The following is a 24,408-nucleotide window of genomic DNA, read 5'->3' as shown; positions in this document are numbered from 1 at the left end:
GAGCATCGACAGAAATTTTTTTCTGCAGGGGGAGGGTGGATTCAGACTCTAAAATTGCCAAAAACCAAACACAAATTACACACAAATTGCCCAAGTCATAGTCTCTTGGAACCAAATTTTACAGAATGAAACAGATAGCTACAATAAAGACAGATGACCTACCATTGGCAGAACTGATGAAAAAGCTTGCTAGCTGTGAAAGTGCAAATGTAAGTGATATTTCAGAATGGATGAACAGTTTGAAGTGACTGATCTTGCAATTCTTGAAATGGTTAGTGAACCCACTGAAGAGAGAGATGATAAGTAACTACCTGAAGAAACTGTACTAGTGATCACTCACACTGGGGGTTTGGCAGCACTAGATGTGGCATTGTGTTACATTGAGCAGCAAGCGGAAGCTATTCAGACTATCATTGCTTGCATCTATAGGTCCCCATCAGGTGACTTTACCCTATTCTTTTATTATATAGATGATCTTTTAAATGAATTGAGAGGCAGGTCAAAATGCACAATAGTTCTTGGTGACTTTAACATTAATTTTAACAAAAATAATAAGAACAAGGTACAATTATTAAATCTGTTTAACACATACAACATGCAACCTACAGTGCGAGAAATTACCAGATATGGGGATGGGACTGAAACAACACTTGATCAGATATTTACCAACAAACAAAACTGTGAATACAGTGTTAAAGTAACAGATACAGGCTTTTCTTACCATATGGCTTTAAAAATGATAAGGAATGAGAACAATAAGAAATACACAGTCACTGAAAAATATGTATAAAGAAGACTTATTAATGCAAACAACATAAGGGTATTTCATAGTATGCTAAAAAGTGTGCAATGGGGCATAGAACAAACTGATGATGCAGACAAAAAGTATGACAGTTTTCTCACTGATTATAAATATTGTTACGATGTAGCATTCCCGTTCAAAAGAATTAAAGTCAGTGAGAAGACAAACACATGGGTAACACAAGGGATTAAAAAATCAGCAACCACCCTTAGAAACCTATGCTAACATGCTAAAATAAATACAACAGTAGAACCATACTATAAGAAATATAGAACGGTCTATAGGAAAGTTTTACAGGCAGCAAAAAGGCTAAGCAATGATTCATACATTAATAATGGAAGCAATAAATCAAAATCGATTTGGAAGGTTATAAACAGTAGCATAGGAAAATGTAAAACCAAGACCCATAATTTCAAAATTAAAAGTGAGGGCAAAGTTATAGAAGATGCTCAACAGGTAGGCAATATATTCAATGAACATTATGTGAACATAGCAATAAATCAAAATCGATTTGGAAGGTTATAAACAGTAGCATAGGAAAATGTAAAACCAAGACCCATAATTTCAAAATTAAAAGTGAGGGCGAAGTTATAGAAGATGCTCAACAGGTAGGCAATATATTCAATGAACATTATGTGAACATAGCAATAAATCAAAATCGATTTGGAAGGTTATAAACAGTAGCATAGGAAAATGTAAAACCAAGACCCATAATTTCAAAATTAAAAGTGAGGGCAAAGTTATAGAAGATGCTCAACAGGTAGGCAATATATTCAATGAACATTATGTGAACATAGCATCAAACCTAATTAAAAGACAATGTTTCTGTACCCAGTAACAGAATGTGAAGTTACAAATGCTATTAATAAACTAAAAAATAAAATGTCTTGTGGTATTGATGGAATTCCAGACAAGGTAATCAAACATAGTTCTACCAGTATAGATACTCACCTAACTGACATTATTAATACTTCTTTCAGGACAGGGGTGTTCCCATCAAAACTGGAGACTAGAAATCAACTCTGTAGGAATCAGCATGGGTTTCAAATAAGACGATCGTGTGAAACACAGCTTACGCTATTCGTACACGAGACTCAAAGGGCCATAGACACAGGTTCTCAGGTAGATGCCGTGTTTCTTGACTTCTGCAAGGCGTTCGATACAGTTCCCCACAGTCATTTAATGAACTAAGTAAGAGCATGTGGACTATCAGACCAATTGTGTGATTGGATTGAAGAGTTCCTCGATAACAGAACACAGCATGTCATTCTCAATGGAGAGAAGTCTTCCAAAGTAAGTGTGATTTCAGGTGTGCTGCAGGGGAGTATCGTAGGACCGTTGCTATTCACAATATACGTAAATGACCTTGTGGATAACATCGGAAGTTCACTGAGGCTTTTTGCGGATGATGCTGTGGTATATCGAGAGGTTGTAACAATGGAAAACTGTACTGAAATGCAGTAGGATCTGCAACAAATTGACGCATGTTGCAGGGAATGGCTTTTGAATCTCAATGTAGACAAGTGTAATGTGCTTCAAATACATAGAAAGAAATATCCTTTATCATTTAGCTACAGTATAGCAGGTCAGCAACTGGAAGCAGTTAATTCCATAAATTGTCTGGGAGTAGGCATTAGGAGTGATTTAAAATGGAATGATCATATAAAGTTGATCGTCAGTAAAGCAGATGCCAGACTGAGATTCATTGGAAGAATCCTAAGGAAATGCAATCCGAAAACAAAGGAAGTAGGTTACAGTATACTTGTTCGCCCACTGCTTGAATATTGCTCACCAGTGTGGGATCCGTACCAGATAGGGTTGATAAGAGGTAGAGAAGATCCAACCGAGAGCAGCACGCTTCGTTACAGGATAATTTAGTAATAGCAAAAGCGTTACAGAGATGATAGATAAACCCCAGTGGAAGACTTTGCAGGAGAGACGCTCAGTAGCTCGGTACGGGCTTTTGTTGAAGTTTTGAGAACATACCTTCACCAAGGAGTCAAGCAGTATATTGCTCCCTCCTACGTATATCTCGCGAAGAGACCATGAGGATAAAATCAGAGAGATTAGAGCCCACACAGAGGCATACCAACAATCTTTCTTTCCATGAACAATACGAGACTGGAATAGAAGGGAGAACCGATAGAGGTACTCAAGGTACCCTCCGCCACACACCGTCAGGTGGCGTGTGGAGTGTGGATATAGATGTAGATGTAGAAAACTAAAACTCTCCATAGTAAAGCCACTTCACTAAAAGGATAATACAGCTGACATAAATAATTATAGGCCAGTGTCATTATTGTCGGGTTTCTCTAAAGTAATTGAAAGAGCAATGTATGAAAGGCTAGCTGACTTCCTGAATAAAAATAAAATACTGACTAATGCTCAAAATGGGTTTAGAAAGAACAGATCCATGGAAACGGCAGTCTTCCAATTCATGAAAATGGTTCCAAATGCCTTGGATAAGAACGAATTAAGCTGTGGAATATTCTTAGATTTATCTAAAGCATTTGATTTAATCAGCCATGACTTATTGTTTATGAAACTAGAATCTTATATGGGGTCTGTGGACTTGCCTTCAAGTGGTTAAAGTTGTATCTCTCTGATAGGCAACAGAAAGTATAAATATGTCATGAAGGCAAAGAGTATCTTTCAGATTTCAAAAAAACTAGCTATGGAGTGCCCCGGGGTTCCTTGTTAGGCCCTCTGTTGTTCTTGGTGTACATAAACAATTTGCCAAACCATCTGACAGTTGCAGAAACGGTGATCGCTGATGACACTAGCATTTTTATAAAAGGATACACTGAGGATGATCTATAGCAGAGTGTCTCTAGGACAACAAATGAGACAGGAAAATGGTTTAGTGATAATGCTTTGATCATAAGGATAAAACGGTACTGATGAATTTCAGTAATATTAAAAGTAAAGCTAGAAGAAGAGTAAAAGCTGAGTTAGGGAACTATGTTATTGGACAAGCTCCATACACAAAATTCCTCGGTATATGGGTGGATGAGCACTTGAGGTGGGAAAAGCATCTAGAAGTTTTGAGTAAAAAATTAAGTAAATGCTGCTATGTGCTAAGAATGCTTCTGGAATGCTGCAACACTGAATCATTGCTGTGTGCCTATTATAATTATATGAACAGTTTGCTTAGATATGGTGTAATCTTCTGGGGAAATGCAGGTAAGGCAAAACATTTCAAACTTCAAAAAAGGGCTATTAGAATAATGAAAGGGGTTCCCTGCAGAGTGTCATGCAGGGAAATATTCAAAGAATTTAAAGTAATGATTCTTCCTAGCTTACACATCTATGAATGTGTATGCTTTCTGAAAACTCACCAGGAATTTTCAATATTAAATAATCAGGTTCGTAACCATGTAACAAGGAACAGGGATGATTTTCACAGACACCCACAAAGGAGCACTCTACCAAAAAAGTGTAAACTACCAGCCCAAAATATTTTTAGTGCATTTCCTTCTACAATAAAGAAAATTAAAGAATTTCATAAATTCAAGATAAATCTTAAACAATTTCTACTAACACATAGTTTTTATAGCATTGAAGAATATCTGAATATGGAAAAGTAATATTATGTATATATACTGATATAAAATATTTGCATTTATTATCCAAGTTTTTGAAACAAATTAAAGATAAGAAACTATACTGTAATTGACTACATCCATACAATGTATATTGTTAACGGATGAATAAAGAGATTGATTGACTGACACCATGCTTCTTAGAAGTTGGCACAACATTGCTGGAAAAAAATTAGGTTCCATTTGAAAACAAAGGACTGTTGACAATGTATTTAAACTGTAACTTATATTTTTGCTGCAACTTGGACATATACACGTACACATAACAAAAGTATGTAGTATATAGTTTTCTTATTTTTTAATCACAATGTTCTAATAAATGCTCAGACTTACATAGGTGTCATGTTTTTTAAAACATGTGTGCGCGAAGGCGGGCCACGTAAGCACGCATTTGTTCGATGGGGGTTGGCTGGTTGGTGGTGTATGTCGGAGAAGTGGGCTCGGTGAATTCTGCAGGCAGGATGAGCGGTTCACCATACAGGACCACAGCCAACAAAGCATTGAGGTCCTCCTTGTGCGTGGTGCGGATTCCCAGCAATACCCACAGCAGAGCCTCAGACCAAAGCCCGCCATGGCACATGAGTGCAGCTTTTAGTGTTCTGTGCCATCGCTCCACTAGTCCATTGGCCTGTGGATGGTATGCAGTTGTGTGAAATTTCACCACCCCGCACAACTCACACAGGCGAGCAAAAAGTGACGACCCGAGCTGGTCGCCGTGACCCTTGGTAAGTGACAAGGGACAACCGAATCCAGCCACCCACGCCGAAATGAATGCGCGAGCAATTGTGTCAGCCATAATGTCCACCAGGGGAACTGCCTCAACCCAATAGGTGATGTGGTCGATTGTGGAAAGGATGTATTTGTATCCCTCGAAAGGGGGAAGAGGACTGACCATGACAATGTGCACATGGCGCAGACAGCCCCTTGACCTAAAGGTGGTTGCACATGTGTGCTCACCTTGCTCTGTTGACAAGGAATGCAAGTGCATTACCACGAACAGCAATCGTACTGCACGCCTGGCCAGACAAAAGATTCGGATACGAGGCATGTTGTTGCCACGTTCCGGGGTGAGCAAGATTATGTAACATGTTGAAAATCCTGCGCCGAAGGGGGGGAGGCACAAAGGGGCGGGACAAACCAGTAGAAACGTCACAGATGACAGAATTTTACGACCCGTGCAGGGCAGTAGGTTTGATGATGAACAAAGAACCATCGACCGAGGGTAGACATTGTGTGTCCGCTTCTTCGGCCTGAAGCCGTACCAGTTCCTCTAAGTTCAATGGGGTGGAGATCATCAAAATTCAGGAAAGGTAGTCGGCAACTACGTTTCCCGCACCGCAGTTGTAATGAGCGTCCGAAGAATGTTGGCAAATAAAGTCATTGTGCCGGAAGCAGCATGGTGGGAGATCTTTTGCCGGGTTGTGAATTGTGTCAACAAGAGGATTATGATCAGAATAGATGGTGAAAGTGAGTCCTTTGATGTCGCTCCTGAAATGTTTGACTGCCTCATTACTGCAAGGAGATCACTGTCGAAAGCTGACCATTTACACTGACTCCTCATAAGCTTTTTTGAGAAGAAACGCAGCAGCTGCGTTGAGTCTACAATATGCTGGTGGAGGACAGCACCTCCCACTGACTTGCTAGTGTCAGTAGTGATAGAAATCCCCACCTCCGGGTCGGGGTGTGCGGGAGTGATAGCCTGCGCGATGGCAGATTTCAAATTGTCGAAAGCGTCCAGCATGGGGTCTAGTCCAGTCCAGTTTACGCTTTCCGGTTGTATTTTTACCGGAGAGGTGTCAGTTAGAGCCGACTGGACGGAGGCAGCCCAAGGTACATGTCACCGATAAAAGTTCACCATCCCTAGGAAACGGCGTAGTTGTGCATAATCCTCGGGGAGAGGCAGAGCGAGGATGTTTGCGATTCGTGAGTCAGTAGGGCAGATGCTGTTGGCCGGGACCGTATGGCCAAGGAAAGTAACATATGCGGAACAGAGCTGCGATTTGTCGTCATTAATAACCACGCCATTGGCTGCAAGAACTGCATGAACTGCGTCAAGGTGAAATTGGTGTTCCTCCACAGACGAGGGAAAGATAAGTACGTCATCCAAATACGCAAAAGCGAAAGGAAGTGGTAGCAAAATTGAATCAATGAAACGTTGCCACTTCTGTGCAGCGTTTGTTAAACCATAGAGCATGAAACAGTATTCGAAAAGGCTGTCAGGTGTAATGATTGCTGTTTTCGGGATGTTCGGTTGGTGCATTGGAATTGGTTATATGCCTTAGACCAGTCCAAGACAAAAGAACTTCAAGGCATGCAGAAACTGTGTGAAATCCTGTATATGAGAAATTGAATAGTTGTCTCTATAATAATTCTGGAATTAAGGGACCTGTAGTCGCCACACATGCAGAGCGAACCATTTTTCTTAAGCACCAGGTGGATGGGGGACGACCAGTTGCTGTCAGAAGGTTGGAGCACACCCGAAGCCAGTAAATCCTGAGCTATCTCTTTCACTCATAACAATTTTGAAGCGTTAAGACATCGAGCAATGTGACGTGCAGGTGGATTCGGTGGCAGGTGCCATTGCTGATTGCTGAGACCCGTGAAGGGAGGCATGCGTGGTGGGGCAAGAGGGGAGGGGGGGGGGGCATGAGCGGTAGTGGTTGACTGACCTTGGAGTGCCGGGATGACGAATACGAAATGGGGTGATGGCTGAGCATGTGGTGCGGTAGCCACAGAAGGTGAGCAATCCCACGAAGCGGGAACATGGACATCCGAGCCCTGCCAGAGTGACTTGGGCGGGGCCTCGGCGGGAGACAGCGACTATGGGAACAGCGCGATAGCCGCAAGTTGTGAAAGATTCCACAAAGTGGGGGTGCTTGCATCCTGTTGATCCAACTGCATCTGCACAGAACCGGCTGCAGGAAAGGTGCAGCTCGACACAGGAGTGGGGCAGAGCGAAGAAACCGTAGGAGATGGAGGCTGCGTTGATAGGAGTGACTCTGCAGAGAGGTAGCATAAGGTAATCTGTGCATGAGTCAATTCAGCAGAGGCGGTAGCAATCCGGGATTGTAACTCTGTGTTATGAGTGCGTAGTACATAGATTTGCTTGCAGACGTCTGATGAATCAGAGACGCAAGCCGTAATATCTTTGAGCAGAGGAGCACATGTGGAAAGCGTTGCAAAGGACGCAGAGAGCGAGGACGTGCTGCACCCGTTCGAGCACAGTATGGTAGAACCAGACACGTGGCATAGCGTAGCAGCCTGTAGGTCTGGCGAAAGCTCTTAATGATGTATAAAGTCCAACCTGATTACAGGTTCGTCCACATTGGCGATGTGGAATGTCCAATGAAATGTCACGACCGGGGACAGACGAAGTGACATCTTGATGGAGCCTAGGATCGCGATATGAGAGTGATTCGTGGCAATCGGTGCGAGATTAGCTGGAGAAATCGTGTTGCCTGCATGCTTAGCCGGGATAGTGCTGACATCAGCGCCGGTGTCGACGAGAAAGCGCGTGCCTGACAACAACTCCATGACGTCGAGGCGCCGCGCCGTTGGTGCAAGCAGTGCGGCGTCAGAAGGTAGGTGCCGTTGATGATCGTGGTGGAACGTGGCGCCTAACACATGCCCACCGAAGTTGTTTGGTTACGTACAAGGTTCACAGAAGTTGCGAGCGGCATACCTGTAGGTTGCTGTAGGTTGCAAGGTACCAGCAAAGTGGGTAAGCTTGGAGGCGTGGCGTTGTGGGGCAAGCGGGGGACGCAGCTGGCTGCATCGTAGCTCGAGAATGCACGGGCTGCTGCTCGGGCGAGGTCAGCTGCTGTCGGGAGGGGACAGGTAGGCTGTAGGCTGCCAGGAGGCCCAATCAGCCACATGTAGGTGGACCTTGAGAGGGTCAGCAATGTATAATAGCAGATGAAGCTGTAGGTCTGATGGTAGTTTGATCATCCACAGAGTCCACAGCACAGCGTTGAGTAGTGCTTGGCCATCAATCAATGTATGAAGTCACCACCAGAGCTGCAAAGGCATGCGATCATTGAGATGCTCATCACAGATGATGTTGCGGATGGCCTCAGCCAGAGGGCGAGAAAGGCACTCGATAAGCAAAGTTTTCGCTATTGCATACTTGGGTGAAATGGGCAATGAGAGCAGCACATCACTGATTAGGTCAGGGTGGTCGTGGAGGTGGCTCACCAGGTAGATGAAATGTGGATCATCCTTCCAGATCCCGTGGATATCCAGTAGATGGTCCACCAGGATAAACCATGCCTTAGGGTTGTCCTTTTGCAACCCAGGCAGCTTAGGAAATCTGCCGGGTAACATATGTTGTTGTAGCACAGGCAGGCGAAGATCCGTGTCAGCAGTTGAGGGAGCCTATGATGCCGGGAGTGCAGTAGCAGCGGGCTATGCAACACCGGAGGTCTGCGTGGGGGGAGACAGCCACAAGCAGCACACGAAGAGGTGTGGGCTGGTGCAACTGATGGCACAGTGTGTCCCAACTGCAGGCCTGGAAGCAGGTGCAGAACAGCCATAACAGCTGGTGCCGGTATAACAGTGGGCGGAAGGCGGTTGCAATACAGCTGGGGGGGGGGGGGGGGGGGGGGGGGACTGATCCCAAAACTGGCGTGGAAGAAACAGCTGGTGCCATTACAGGAGCGGGCAGTAAGCGATCTTGATGTGACCACAGGGCAATGGTGGTGGCAACCAGTGCGGCTGAGGGGAATGGTGTTGCCAAGACCGTGTGCAGGTGGAGGGTGGGAGGGGGGTGCGACGACGTCAGGCAAGTAAGGATGTGCGACTTCATGTTTATGAGCTTTCGGAGTACAGTTCTCGAACTGTGTCTGCACATCAAACCAGCCGGAAGACGACTGCTTAACCGGAGGGTGAAACACAATGTTCTTCACACGATTATCATTCACCATGTCGGTGAGCAGCGTGCACTGTCCGGGTGGCAGTTCCTGCTGTGTAGTAGCATTTTATGGTGGCCATGTTGGGCAGGCAACGGTTAAGTCGGCACTGGCATAGCAGGGGCCAGAAAATAGTTCACTTTTAACCAACTGTACATTAGGAACACTATTAAAAACACAAGCACAGTTGCTAGGGTGCAACGGACTTGCACAAAACGAAACTGGTAGATTCATTGTTTTCAAGACAATGTGGGCTGATACACGGGGTCCGTTACTGATGAAAGTAAGCACAAAATAATTCCCAAGTGCATGATGTTGAAGACGGGGCCACCACTGTGCATATTATGTGTCGTAGAATTGTAATAACACACTTGTAGAGTAAGAATTAATTTGGCACTGAACAGAGTGAATACAGAAATGGATGTCAAACATGGCGGGAGTGAACAGAGACAGAATGCGGAGCCAAAGAGAATAATCAATGAAGTGTCACTTTGCATCAGAGATGCCACAAGTTAAATGTGTCATATTCCTGTGAACAAAACTTGTAGATCTTCTTGGATCAGCAAAGGACAATCTTCATGTGTGGTTGCTCCGTGCTTACACAATTTCTTGTAGCCGTGGGAAGTCATACATTGGACAAACTTGTCATACTGTGGAATACAGAACATGAACAACACATGCATTTACGCCAAGCAGAGAAATCTGCAGTGTCTGAGCATTGTCTCAGTACAGGGCACAATATGGATTGCAAAAATACTAAAATTCTCTCATCAATGTCTTCATACTGGGACAGCATAATTAAGAAGCAGTGGAAATTTGCACCTAGACAAATCTTGTGAACAGAGATACTGGGTTCCAACTTAGCACAGCACTGGATCCATCACTGATACAAAATTAATGTCACAGTGGCCACTAAAGCAAACTCTTTGTTATATAAGGGATGATGCTTTGGTGATGCCTTAAACATTCAGGTGACAATGGCCAGTCAACATCAGTGCACAGTAGGGATGACAAACTTTGCATGTGCTTTGAAGTCCTTCATTCACTGTCTTATTTATTTATTTATTTATTTATTTATTTATTTACATGTCAAGTTCCGTAGGACCAAATTGAGGAGCAAATCTCCAAGGTCGTGGAACGTGTCAGTACATGAACTTACAACATAAAAGTAATAACAGATAAAAATAAATGTTCATGAACCTGAAAGAAAATCAGTCCATAAGTTTAAGCAAACACTATCAGCAATAAAATGAGAATCAGCTTAATTTTTCAAGGAACTCCTCGACAGAATAGAAGGAGTGACCCATGAGGAAACTCTGCAGTTTCGATTTGAAAGTGCTTGGATTACCGCTAAGATTTTTGAATTCGAGGGGCAGCTTATTGAAAATGGATGCAGCAGTATACTGCACACCTTTTTGCACAAGAGTTAAGGAAGTCCGATCCAAATGGCAGTTTGATTTCTGCCGAGTATTAACCGAGTGAAAGCTGTGTATTGTTGGAAATAAACTAATATTGGTAACAGGAAATGACAATAAGGAATATAAATATTGAGAGGCCAATGTCAAAATACCCAGGCTCCTGAACAGAGGTCGACAAGAGGTTCGTGAACTCGCACCACTTATTGCCCGAACCGCCCGTTTCTGAGCCAAAAATATCCTTCTAGAATGGGAAGAGTTACCCCAAAACATAATACCATACGACATAAGTGAATGAAAATAAGCAAAGTAGACTAATTTATGTGTCGAAGTATCACTTACTTTTGATACCGTTCGAATAGTGAAAATGGCAGTATTAAGTCTTTGAACAAGATCCTGAACATGGGCTTTCCACGACAGCTTACTATCTATCTGAACACCTAGGAATTTGAACTGTTCAGTTTCACTAATCATATGCCTGTTCTGTGAGATTAAAACGTCAGGTTTTGTTGAATTGTGTGTTAGAAACTGTAAAAACTGAGTCTTCCTGTGATTTAACGTTAGTTTATTTTCTACAATCCATGAACTGAGGTCATGTACTGCACTACTTGAAACAGAGTCAATGTTGCACACAACATCCTTTACTACCAAGCTAGTGTCATCAGCAGACAGAAATATTTTAGAGTTACCCATAATACTAGAGGGCATATCATTTATATAAATAAGGAAGGAGCAGGAGCAGCCCCAACACTGATCCCTGGGGCACCCCCCACTTGACAGTACCCCACTCAGATCCCACATCACAGCCGTTATCAACATTGTGAATAATGACCTTTTGCTGCCTGTTGCTAAAGTAAGAGGTGAACCAATTGTGAGCTACTCCCCATATTTCGTAATGGTCCAATTCTGGAGCAATATTGTGAGATCAACACAGTCAAATGCCTTTGTTAAACCAAAAAATATGCCAAGCGTTCGAAACTTTTTGTTTAGCCCATCCAGTACCTCACAGAGAAAAGAGAATACAGCATTTTCTGTTGTCAAACGACTTCTAAAGCCGAACTGTACATTTGATAGCAAATAGTTTGATATAAAATGATCAATTAACCTTTTCTATAACTTTTGCAAACGCTGATTGCATAGAAATAGGTCTAAAATTATCTACATTATCCCTTTCTCCCTTTTTATAAACGGGCTTTACTACTGAGTACTTTAATCGCTCAGGAAACTGACCATTCCTAAAGGAAAAATTACAAATATGGCTAAATACAGGGTTAACATGTGCAGCACAGTATTTTAATATTCTACTAGACACTCCATCATAACCCTGAGAGTCCTTAGTCTTCAGTGATTTAATTATTGACTCAATCTCCCTCTTGTCTGTATCACAGAGGAGTATTTCAGATGTCAATCTCGGAAAGGCATTTGCTAAGAAATTTATATGATTTCCTGTAGAAACTAAATTTTTATTTAATTCACCAGCAATGCTCAGAAAATGGTTGTTAAATACTGTACATATATCTGATTTATCAATAACAGAAATATTATTACTGCGAACTGACTTTATGTCATCAACCTTGTGCTGCTGACCAGACACTTCCTTCACAACTGACCATATGGCTTTAATTTTATCCTGTGAATAGGCTATTCCATTTGCATACCACATACTTTTTGCCTTGCTAATAACATTTTTAAGCACCTTACAATACTGTTTGTAATGGGCTACTGTAGCTTGATTGTGACTACTTCTAACATTTTGATATAATTCCCGCTTTGTTCTACGTGATATCCTTATCCCACTAGTCAGCCAACCGGGCTGTCCATTACTGCTAGTACCACTTTTAGAATGTTCTAATGGAAAGCAACTCTCAAAGAGCATGAGAAATGTGTTATGGAAAGCATTGTATTTATCATCTATATTATCGGCACTATAAACATCTTGCCACTCTTGTTCCTTGACAAGTTTTGAAAAATTCTCTATTGCTGTTGGATTAACTTTCCTACGTAGTTTGTAATTATATACGACATTGGTTTGAGTACAAAAACCTTTTAGTGTCAAAATTTGTGCATCATGGTCTGAAAGGCCATTCACGCTTTTACTAACAGAATGCCCATCTAGTAATGAAGAATGAATAAAAATATTGTCTATGACTGTGCTACTGTTCCCCTGCACCCTAGTTGGAAAAAACACAGTTTGCATCAGATCATATGAATTTAGGAGATCTACCAACATCCTTTTTCTTTCACAATCATGTACAAAATTAATATTTAAGTCACCACATATAACTACTTTCTGGTACTTCCTACAAAGTGAATCAAGAACCCTCTCTAGCTTAAGCAAAAATGCTCTGAAGTCGGAGTTAGGGGACCTATAAACAACAGCAATTAGAAGTTTAGTTTCACTAAATTCAACTAATGCTGCACAACTTTCAAATATCTGTTCAATGCAGTGTTGTGATACGTCTATGTACTCAAATGAAATACTGCTTTTTACATACAGAGCCACTCCCCCAACCCGCAAGGAACTCCTTGAGAAACAGCCAGCTAATCTGTAGCCTGGTAAAGGAAGCCTCTGAATTATCAAATTATTTAAGTGGTGCTCTGATATACCAATAATTTCAGAGTTAACATCTATTAGCAGTTCACTAACTTTATCTCTAATACCTCTTATATTTTGATGAAATATGCTAATTCCTTCTCTACTTGGAAACATTACATCCTCTGGAGGTGGACCCTTAGTTAGAGGCACTTTCTTTAAGCAGGTATACCTATCAGCTGACTTCGGTCTAAAAAAGGTGCAGCTCTAACACCAACTACTACAGGAATTTTTCCATGAGTGATACCACCACCACCACCACCACCCCCCACTACAGTGTCACCTATAAACTTAGCCAGCCTCCCCTTCCCATACCTATTGAGGTGCAAGCCATGCCTAGTGAAACACCATCTACTGATAGACCCAACTGGCACCACTGAGATGTGATCCATGCCCTCCGCCATCAGTGCCCTCCCCAGCCCCACATTGCACCTAACAGCTGCATTAAGGTGAGGCCGATCATGACGCTGAAACAGTTGCACGAAATGCACATTAGTGCCACCAGTTTGAGTAGCTATCTTAACCAAGTCACCACTGACATCATATTCCCCGTCCCTATCGAGACTGTTCCCTGCTCCACCCACTATCACTACCTGATACTCTTTCGTAAGATTCTTACATAACTCAAACTCCCCTGTGCTTTCAGTCACCTGAGCCAACCCTGCACTAGGCTTCACAATGCTGGTGACCTGGTACTCACTCCCCAACACTTCCTGCAACTGCTGGCCCACACCTCTACCGTGGGAACTACCTAGCAGCAGAACCTTCTTTCTACTAGACTTTACAACTAACCTAGGCCTCCTAATTGCTGAGGACTGCTGCAAGTTACCTACATCTACAGCTACACGAGGCTCCTCTTCACTCAACTCTGACAGTTGGTCACATCTATTGCATGTATGCAAAGTAAAACTGTCTGAATACCTCCTCTTCCTAACTACCTTCTTGCCAACAGCCAGTTCCCATTCCCCACCACCCTTCACCCTCCTCAACCTATCTAGTCCCTCCGTTGCGCATTGTAACTGCACCTGAATGGCACAGATCTTACGCTCCTGCTCCTCTATTAACTTGTTTCTACTACAGATTCTACATTCCCAGGAGAGGATCTCCCTAAAATGACCACTGGCTTCTCCACTGCATTCCCCCAATGAAAATACTTTGAACAAATCCCACACCATAATCCACTACTCACAAACCTACGACAGAGCCCACACTTTTCACTCATGGTAAAATTTTACAGTTACTGAAAAAAACTATACGTCTACATTACCAAAGTTCAGTTACACCAGTAGAACTATTTAAGAACTAACAATAATGATCTCTAAATTCTCTGCCTACTAAGAAAGCAGCTACTTGTATTAATACTACTACAACACGGCCGATACCAATACCAGCAAAACTTCACAAAATTATTAGCTAAAACCAAAAAATTAAAATGACCACTGTAACACTAAGCGAAGTTAAAACACTAAATGAAAATTTTACTGAAATATTTCACTAGAAAGAATAATAAACGTCAGTTGAAAACTAAAGCACGAAATTTACTGAAAGACTTCAACACACTGAAAACTCTACAAAACACAGCAAGCAAACGATTGCAAAAGTTTATTAAGTCGTTATTTCGCCACAAATGACACGCAACACCACTGAAATCAGTTAAATTTAATAACTGTATTACAGAGCACAAATAAGTTTGTCAGTTCTTAGCTGCCGGCCGCAGTATCTCGCGGTTCTAGGCGCGCAGTCCGGAACCGTGCGACTGCTACGGTCGCAGGTTCGAATCCTGCCTCGGGCATGGATGTGTGTGATGTCCTTAGGTTAGTTAGGTTTAAGTAGTTCTAAGTTCTAGGGGACTGTTGATGCTTTGTAGAAATAAATAAACTACATTTAAAACAGCAAGCTTGTTGCTTCATTTGATAGGCATTTCTGATCATATATTGATGTATCTTTTCTTCTTGCCCACTTAACTTTTCCCTGTAGATCAAATTTACATGTATTCTACAGAAAAAAACGCTAGTTGCGACAAACAACTACTTTTTCCAATTCAGCTGCTACTGATTGTCAAGTGTCATATCAGTTACATAATCTGTACCAAAAGTAAAGCTTTAAACATGGCTGCATTTTCAGCGACCATTACAAGGTAAAATTAAAACAATTGCAGCCCTCAGTCGTGAAAATGAAGTCTTTTTGGCCTAGGTTTCAGCCACTTCTAAGAGTGCCTTCATCAGAAATAAAACATTTAAAACTGGCATGTCACGTCTGATGCTACCACAGCTCGACATGTGGTGCAGCCCTTAGTGGCCTGCCTCTATGTTTTCTATTTTTAATATTTTGTGACTAAAGCGCTATCGCTTCATATTTATTTTATACATGACATGCCAATTTTAAATGATTTATTTCTGATGAAAGCACTCTCAGAGCTGGCCGAAACCTAGGTCAAAAAGGCTTCATTTTCACGGCGGAGGGCTGGAATTGTTTTAATTTGTAACAAAAGTATTTTTTCCTTACATTACATACTTATGAAGTCAAATTTGAAAATAGGGATCTCAGATAGAAGAACAATATTCACAGAAACATGATAAATTAAGTAATAAATTAAGTAATAAATAAAGCTAAATTTTTGAATTTAAAATTACCTGTTTGTTTCTGTTTCAGGCAGTTGCCAAACAGCGCAGTGAAGATTTAAGCAGTCATGGAGAAGAAAAGAAAGAAGTGACTGAAGGAAAAGATAATGAAATGTTAACAATGGTGTCACATTTCTATGATTCAATAAAATCTCTGACTGATTTTCAGTCTCAGTATCCACAGTTGACTACTTTGTACATTACTGGGATACCCCTTGATTCCCTGAATGGAGTGCAACATTTACCACATCTTACACAGTTGTTTGCTATGAAATGTAAACTGCGAGTAAGCTTGTTTTCCTTTTACTATATTAATGTTTCAGCACATGGTGTTTGAGTCAGTACTAGGTAGAGCATTACTTAATTTAGAAATCACTTCAGATGCCATTATGGAGAAGTTTAAATTTTTAAATTATTTTATGTATTTAGCAATAGCACAATTAATATTGGTTATTGACTATTGTCTGCTTAATGTTAATGTTTGTTCACAAGTGGCCCAGTGGTAGAACATGTATCTGGATTCCATCTGTACTCAGTTTATGAAAAGTGACTCCACTAGGTTGTGAGATAAGCATGTATGAAGACAGAAAATTGACTGTGCTACTCGTAAGCAGTAAGTGAAGCATTCCCATCAAGAAACTTTCCAGTGGTGATCCCACAATGAACAGCAGCATTTAGGACAACTTAATAAGTCTACTTTGATGAACTGTGCACACTTTGACATGGAAACCATTCTACGATTGCTGCCCTTATGGGTAACAGGTCCAAAAAGGTCTCTCTTTCATGGTTCTTCCATACAGTATTTTTCACTACACAGATCTGTCTATGTTATATGCAAAATGTAAAAGTTGTATGCTTCAGTGCCATGCTGTTGACTGCAATAAAGATTCACATGTGCACAAACTATGTGTAATGGCTTTTGACTTCCTCAGTGATTGCAGTGATGAGTTCACTCTTTCTTCGCACCCACCAGGAAATCAGTGTTCCATCAACTGTTTCAAGCCTGCAAAGCAGCACATCTTTTGATTTTACTACTCTTATCACATCTGTCACAGACAAATTGATTCCACTCGTAATCTCCTTCAGGGCCCAGCCAGTTGGGCCATGTGAGAATATTCTTGATTTGCTATCTACACTGTGCGTTATCCCAGGGATCTCGTCCATCACCACTATCAGAGCACACGATTCAGAACATCAACAACAAAATTTTTGGGGTCATATATGCAATAATATTGTAATCTCAAACTACTGCTGTTCTAGTCAGAACACCTAGCAACATAGCTTGCAAGCAAAGACTTCATTGTACGGAGCCACAGCATCTTTGATGACACTTGCAAGTTTGTTGCCCTATTAAGCAACATGGGACAACATGCTCACATTATCAGTGATGGCATACTAGCACCTCTAGCCTATGGAAAATTTGCTGCTGCCAAAGAGATGTTGCACCATATGTTTGCAAAGACATCAGAGCAACAGTTGCGAGTGATTTATGGGGACACTTTTGGGAACAGAACACCGTGTTAGTTTTGAAGACATCTTCGTACCTACATTACTTCGTCTCTCATGCCAGACATAATGCTTTGAATGCTATGGATCATTGGCTCATCAAACTACCACCACTGATACAGATGCCAATGACCTTCCAAAATAGTGGATTACAAATTAGTCTTAGCTGATAGTCTTCTTGCAGTCCTCCAGCAACAACAATATGGATATACCAGACTAGAGTGATCACTGTCATAGAGGACACGTGGCCCACAGCTGCTAGCATTTGAGCGATTTTGTGTACTCACAAGAGTGATATGACTAGCCCATGCCACAAGGATTCTGTCCTTCATCCAGTTGCGCCAATTATGCCCATGGCTGACAATAACAATCTTCACATAGGCAAGACGACTTGACTTTGCCTATGTTGGTTTCAAGCTCACTTCAACAGCCAGGCAGACAACTACTCCATGCCCTGCAACCATCCAAATGCAATGTGCAATTTGGATCGCAGTGCTCAGCAAAGTCAGTCATAGATCAGACACTTGGCCCAAACTAGTTTTGCCCTGTCTGTGAGTCACACTAGTTAGACTTCTCAATGAATCAATAATTCCAGATCAGCACCAGCACAGAAGTGAGCACCAGAACTGATCTCAGGCATCAGTTTTCTATATGGCTTTCATCTCTCCCCTGATCTGGTGTGAGGCATCCTTATACAATCCAATAGTGGAGGATCAGTACCCAGTATCACTGGCAGTCTACCATGACATCAAGAGGTGGATCCAGATGAAACTAATCTGACACCACCAGCCTAAACATCAGCAGACAACATAGACTTGCAGTCAGGGCATACTGAACTGCAAAATTCACTACAGAAAGAGATCAGTAAGGAGAACTTTGTTGACAGTGAGCGCGCATCCTCCATGTTTCCCAGACAATGCATATGACATTTAAACTGTGAAGCATTAGACGTGACACTTTGTAAAAGTTCTACGTCATGTGTCAGTTTGCTGCAATGCACACAGACAGGTACAGAACAGGCTAAACGTGGATAAAACTACCAACAGAGCTGCCTGGACTGACATCACTACTCATGCATATCAGAACATGGCAGAGTAACAGACACTTTGAGTGCTGGCACAATGCTCAGGGTGAGATCTGCTGTGCGACAATCCCAGCCAAATGACATAAGTGTGAGACTGGTACACAACTATGTTGTGGTTGAAGGACAGCAGGAGAAACAGCAGTTTGACCACAGTTTTATATCCAGACAACTCAGTCACCACTACAGACTACCCAAGGTTGATGTCACAGCTACGGGCCAATGGTTTTGTAATGACCAGAGCTCCTTGGAAATGACTGCTGCCAGCAAGTGCACACAGAGAAATGGACAACACCTTACTGCTTCCCCCTTCATCCCAATGGCCAACCACTCTGCTACAAAATGGCCCAGCTGTGCTGTGCAGCTAGCAATGGCTCGGTTGGTCAAGCAAACTGTGCAAGGAGGACATCAGCAGCTGTGACATTCAGAGACCTCCTTCTACCACTGCTCTGCGCTCCAGAGGGGAAGAAGGAGGGGTTTTTCTTTGTGGGGTAATGGTATTTGTTATTAAGATTCGGAAGAAAGAAAAATAGGAGATTCCAACATACGTTTCTTGTACATAGTCAATAAGTTGCTTTAACTAATTAATTATTCTTGACAACTTACCACTAATATACTGTAGATTTTGACCCCAAGTTAATTTGTCATTTAAATATATTTTCAAAAACTTTATATAGTTTTGATCATCTGGCGGAAGCTTATCTTTTAGACTAAAAACCATCCACTACATTTTGTTTTCATTCAGCAAGACTCCATTTGCCTTAAGCCAATTGGATGCTTGATCAATTGCCTTTGCAACACAAGTTTTAAGGCTACTGTAACCATGACTACTATAAAGAAAATTAATATCATTTGCAAATAGAACTGTACTTTATTTACTAAATGATGGCAGATCATTAATCATTGTCACAATCAAAAAGAAAAAAGTGGCATGGAACTCCTACCTACCTTGTTCCATACTTGACATTTCTTTGCCAAGACAGACAACGTGCTTACAGTTCCGTAGCTATGAGTTTAATAGTTTAAGGCTGTTATCTCTAATGCCATAAAACCCCATTCATTCTACAAGTAGTGTATGCCCTACACACTCAGAGGCTGTGTTTAGACCTTGAAAATTGACTTGATCAGAGCCTTTGTCCTCAAATACTTGACGTAGCTTCAAGGCTTGACTCCCCTCCTTTCTTGCCAGAGTGATGGCAAAAGAAAAAAAAAGCTGTGAGTATGGGTCATCAGTCATGCCTGGGTAACTCAGTCAGTAGAGCACTTGCCCACAGAATGCAAAGGTCCGTGGTGAGAGTCCTGGTCTGGCACAGAGTGGTAATCTGCCAGGAAGTTAGTATACCATAGTTTCTGTCTGTAGTCTTGGTTTTTGAAATCTTCGACAGTTATTTTACATTTCTTTATGAGAATGCTGTCATTAAATTGTCACAAATTGTATAAAAAACATTCAATATTATCTTTCCTGACAAATCATTACCATACTTAAAGTATAACGTATGTCACAATAACATTCGCTAAACCAATCTCTACCAACAAGATACTTTCAAAACCAGACAATTTTTTCATCAGTGACAGCTCAGGTGATCACAGCTTTTGGGATATTACTCTTATCAGAATGGAATCTACATATATAATTTAAAAATATTGAATTATTATCTGAAAATGAAAATACTGTCACATCACGTAATTCTTCTGTAGGTTTAAATTTGATAAAACTAGTGTCAGGATGTGCTTGATCTATTGTGGGCTTATTACAGATACAATGTAAATTGCACTGTCTCAGAAAATTTTACAGCTCAGTGACACTACATGTTGATGTATCAAAATCTGCATTCAGACCTCCACATATTACAATGTCATAATGCACCCATCTAGTCTCCCTGAATACATCTAACAGTGTGTCCAATTTCCCTAGAAATATGTTGATGATACACTTAGTACAAGGATATTATTACTAATCTGAAATTGTCAGTAACTATATCACCTTAGGTGAGCTGTGTAAGGATTTTCAGAGTTCTGTTCTAGCCACAAAAAATCTAGATCCACTCTAATAACAGAACAATTGAGTGACTGGTTTACATAGATTACCACACCACCTCCTACATGCAGTTTTCTACAATAGCTGTTTGCTATATTATAGTTACCAAATTTGACAACTACAAATCATTCTCAGTAGCACAGTGTTCTCTACAACAAAAAGAAATTGGCCAAGTGCAAGTACGACTCGCGCACTGAGGTTTTCCATGCAAACTTAATTATGTATATAGATAGTTCATCCACAGACAGATTTCATGATTCTAGGTCAACAGAAAGTACCCTAAGGGTTTGGTGAATGACTTTGATAGTGTGAAAATATAATTTTTTGATTGCATCACCAGATGGATGAAAAACGACAATTTTTTTTTCATATCATACAATTAAAAATTAATGATTTTTGGATTTTTTTTCCTGTACTTGCAGTGTGAAACCTAAGTTCTTGTCAAATTTCATGATTCTAAGTCAACAGGAATCACATTATAAGTTTTTATGAGTGAGTTTTCAAATATCAAAATGTGTGACATAAATTGCCATATCCTTTGATTGAAATGAGATTGAAGCATAAAATTTTTACACCTCCAAGGCAACATAGATCTTAATATGTGACATAAATTTGAATTTCAAACGATGGAAAATCCAGGATGGAATGTAAAAATGTTATGAGAAGGAAAGTTGCTACTCACCATATATCGTGACTCAGCATCTCCACTATATGGTGAGTAGCAACTTTCCTTCTCATAATATTGGTAAATTTGAATTTGATACGTCTATCTGTTCCTTAGAACAAGGATGCTTAACAGTCAGACAGACAAACAGTCCGAAAAACAAATCCCTCTTACAAGGATTCTGTGTTGATTTTACAGATTGAGGCATGGAAACCTAAAAGAATCATATTTATTATCTAATCCAAAATTATTTAGAAAAAATTCTTTATCATTTACTCCTTGAATGTTCAGATACCAGGAGCAAATTTTTAAATCATAACTGTTACCGGTATTTATTTTAGACTGAACCGTTTTGGTGAGTGGTATAAAAGCTTTTACAGTATTTATCTTTTGGGCTTCTTCACCTTGCTGCCTTCCACTTAAAAATCATTTAGACAGAGAAGAGGGACTATTTTCTGCTTACCCACAACACTTGAAACTACTTCTTCCACTATAGCTCTCTTCTCTCTTTTTAGTGGTACTGTAGTTACTGTTACTGTTGCTGCTATTGTTGCTGGTGAAACGTCTGTAACAGCTCATCAACACAATGTTAATGAAATCTTAAAATAATAGATTAATAATGTGCTTTATGGTTTCCTGCTGAGTAATTGTTGTTTCCATACTAGATAATTTATCAGAGAATATTGAAGAAAGGACTAATAATTGTAAGTCTCAATACGGCTAATAACTGTTAGTAAGATTGCCACAAATTACACATCATTTCTCATGAGTGAAGTCACAGTGAACTGTGACAACACTGTAACTTCATGGTATTGCACCTTTGGAATTACTGTTCAGGCTGAATGTAAGATTGTGTCACTATTTATTTAATTCAACAGTGTTACTGAAGTCTTATTTTTCTTATTAAAAAAAATTAAGGTAACTTGTGCATGGTCAAAACATCTTTAAATTTCGCATAAGTATAAAGAAAGATGTAAAATTATGTAGTATGATCAGAGCAGATTATTTTTTCAATAATGGGCTTATAAAAAGATATATACTCACCAACAGCGATATTTGCCATAAAACAACTGCATGTATATTTTGCATGAGTATTATTACTGATATAAACCAGTGTAATCAGTTTATTTGGGTGCAAAAATAGCAGACCACAGCAAATTGTTTCCTAAAATCCTTCTTGTGGTGGACTTCAAACCGACATCAACTTTTCAGATAGTTTGAAAAAAATATTACTAGTCTCGTGTTACTGTCTAGTGTATTCTGAAATCATGTTTTTTTTTTCTTTTTATTGCATCTATACATTTCCAGAATGTAAATGCTGTGGAAGAGTGCTATCATTTGGAGAAACTGTGCTTATACTCCAATGTGATCCAAGAAATACCTGATCTTAAGCACGTGCAGAAATTGCAAACTTTGTGGTTATCAGGAAATGAAATTTCCTGTATTAAGGTGAGTACTCAAAAGAAATCCTAATTTTCCTATGTAAACCTAGCATATGATCACATCTAATTTTCAGTTGTTGCAGAATCTTGAATCTCAGAAGAATTTGTGTGAACTGTATCTAAATAATAATAAAATCAAGGAAATAGGCTCATCATTGAAGGAAAACAAAAATTTACATACCTTGAATTTGGCTGCCAATCCAATCTTTTCCCTGAAGGTAATTTTGTGTCTACTTTAAATTATCTAATTTTATCATTCATACCAATTCTGCTAATATAATTCTTTATGTCAATCTGCAGGTAATGTATCTTTTGTCTTTCAGGAAATAATCAGTTTGGCAGAACTTCCATCTCTCACATCTCTAATACTTGCAGACTCTCAGCATGACATGCAACCAATGACTGAACTCTTGAACTACAGCTCATATATTATCTATCATTTAAACAAGCTGGAAATCTTGGATGGATATCCAGTTGATCAAAGAGAGAGAAGCAGAGTGACGGTAACTTCTTGAAAGTAACAAAATATTGTTAACACAATTTCTTTTATGTTTTTTGATGAATCCTCCTCCTCATGATATTTGTCTAGTTTTAGAAGATTCAAACAACATGTATATTTATTTGTATCGGTTAATAATTGGTAATATTATTTTGTGATATTTTAGTGTTCATCTTTGGACTACTTCCTGTATAGTTATAGCATTCTTCCAGCAAAGTAGTGGCAATTTAAGGTACCAATGATGGAGGTGAATAGTTATCATGTACCATTATCTCCAAAGTAGACCACAAAGCCTCGATAATACTGAGATCTAATGACTGTGGTGACCAGGAGAGAGGCAACAATACACCCTCTGTTTCACAAAATCAGTCCTAGATTATGCAAGCCATGTGAACAGGAGCCCTGTTGTCTTGGAACATAGCATCACCACAGTGGAACAAACATTGTACCACGGGATGGACCTAATCTGCCAGAATGGTCACATAAGCTTTTGCAGTAAGGTGACCTTGCAGAATAAGCATGGGGCCCATGGAATACCATGATGTGGCTGCCCAAATCATCACTGAATCCATGCTATATTTCACTCTTGGAATGTTAACTTGGTCAAAAGTTGGAAACAGTGTCAAACAAGACTCACGTACATCTACATCTATGACTTTTTCCAGATAGTCTCCATCTATCTTCAAGATTCTGCTGGTCAGTTCTTTCAACACCTCAGTGACACACTCCCATGGATCAACCAACCTATGACCATTCGTGCTGCCCTTCTCTGTATATGTTCAACATCCCCTGCTAATTTGTTTTGGGATGTCCCCCACACAATTTAGCAGTATTCTCGAATCAGTTGCACTAGTCATTTGTAAGGAGTCTCATTTGTAGACTAGTTGCATTTACATAGTATTCTAGCAATAAACAAAAGTGTGCTACCTGTTTCACCCTTGACTGAGCCTATGTGATCATTCCATTTCACTTCCCTGCAAAGTGCTACACCCAGGTATTTGTATGAGTTGACTGATTCCAATTGTGACTCATTGATATTATAGTCATAGGATATTATAGTCATAGTACACTACATTATTTCGTTTTCTGAAGTGCACGGTTTTATATTTCTGAACATTTAAAGCAAGCTGCCAATATTTGCACCAGTTTGAAATCCTATCAAGGTCTGACTGGATATTTATGCAGCTTCTTTCAGCCAGTACTCCATCATGGATAACAGCATCATCTGCAAAAAGTCC

At 40.4% G+C, this 24,408-nt stretch overlaps 1 protein-coding gene across 1 annotated transcript in view; it reads left to right on the top strand.

Moving 5' to 3' along the window:
- LOC126195232 (leucine-rich repeat-containing protein 9-like) overlaps positions 1 to 24,408 on the top strand; it is a 50,610-nt gene that overhangs the window by 3,075 nt on the left and 23,127 nt on the right. Inside the window, exons 2-5 of the mRNA XM_049933757.1 lie at positions 15,972 to 16,226; positions 22,538 to 22,678; positions 22,755 to 22,889; positions 22,995 to 23,174. Coding sequence (XP_049789714.1) covers positions 15,972 to 16,226; positions 22,538 to 22,678; positions 22,755 to 22,889; positions 22,995 to 23,174 — 711 coding nt within the window. The remainder of the gene's footprint in view (positions 1 to 15,971; positions 16,227 to 22,537; positions 22,679 to 22,754; positions 22,890 to 22,994; positions 23,175 to 24,408) is intronic.

The sequence above is a fragment of the Schistocerca nitens genome, chromosome 7 (genome assembly GCF_023898315.1).
Source record: "Schistocerca nitens isolate TAMUIC-IGC-003100 chromosome 7, iqSchNite1.1, whole genome shotgun sequence".
Classification (NCBI taxonomy): domain Eukaryota; kingdom Metazoa; phylum Arthropoda; class Insecta; order Orthoptera; family Acrididae; genus Schistocerca; species Schistocerca nitens.
Note: the sequence above shows the minus strand (reverse complement) of the source record. Positions and strands in the feature narration are given on the sequence as shown.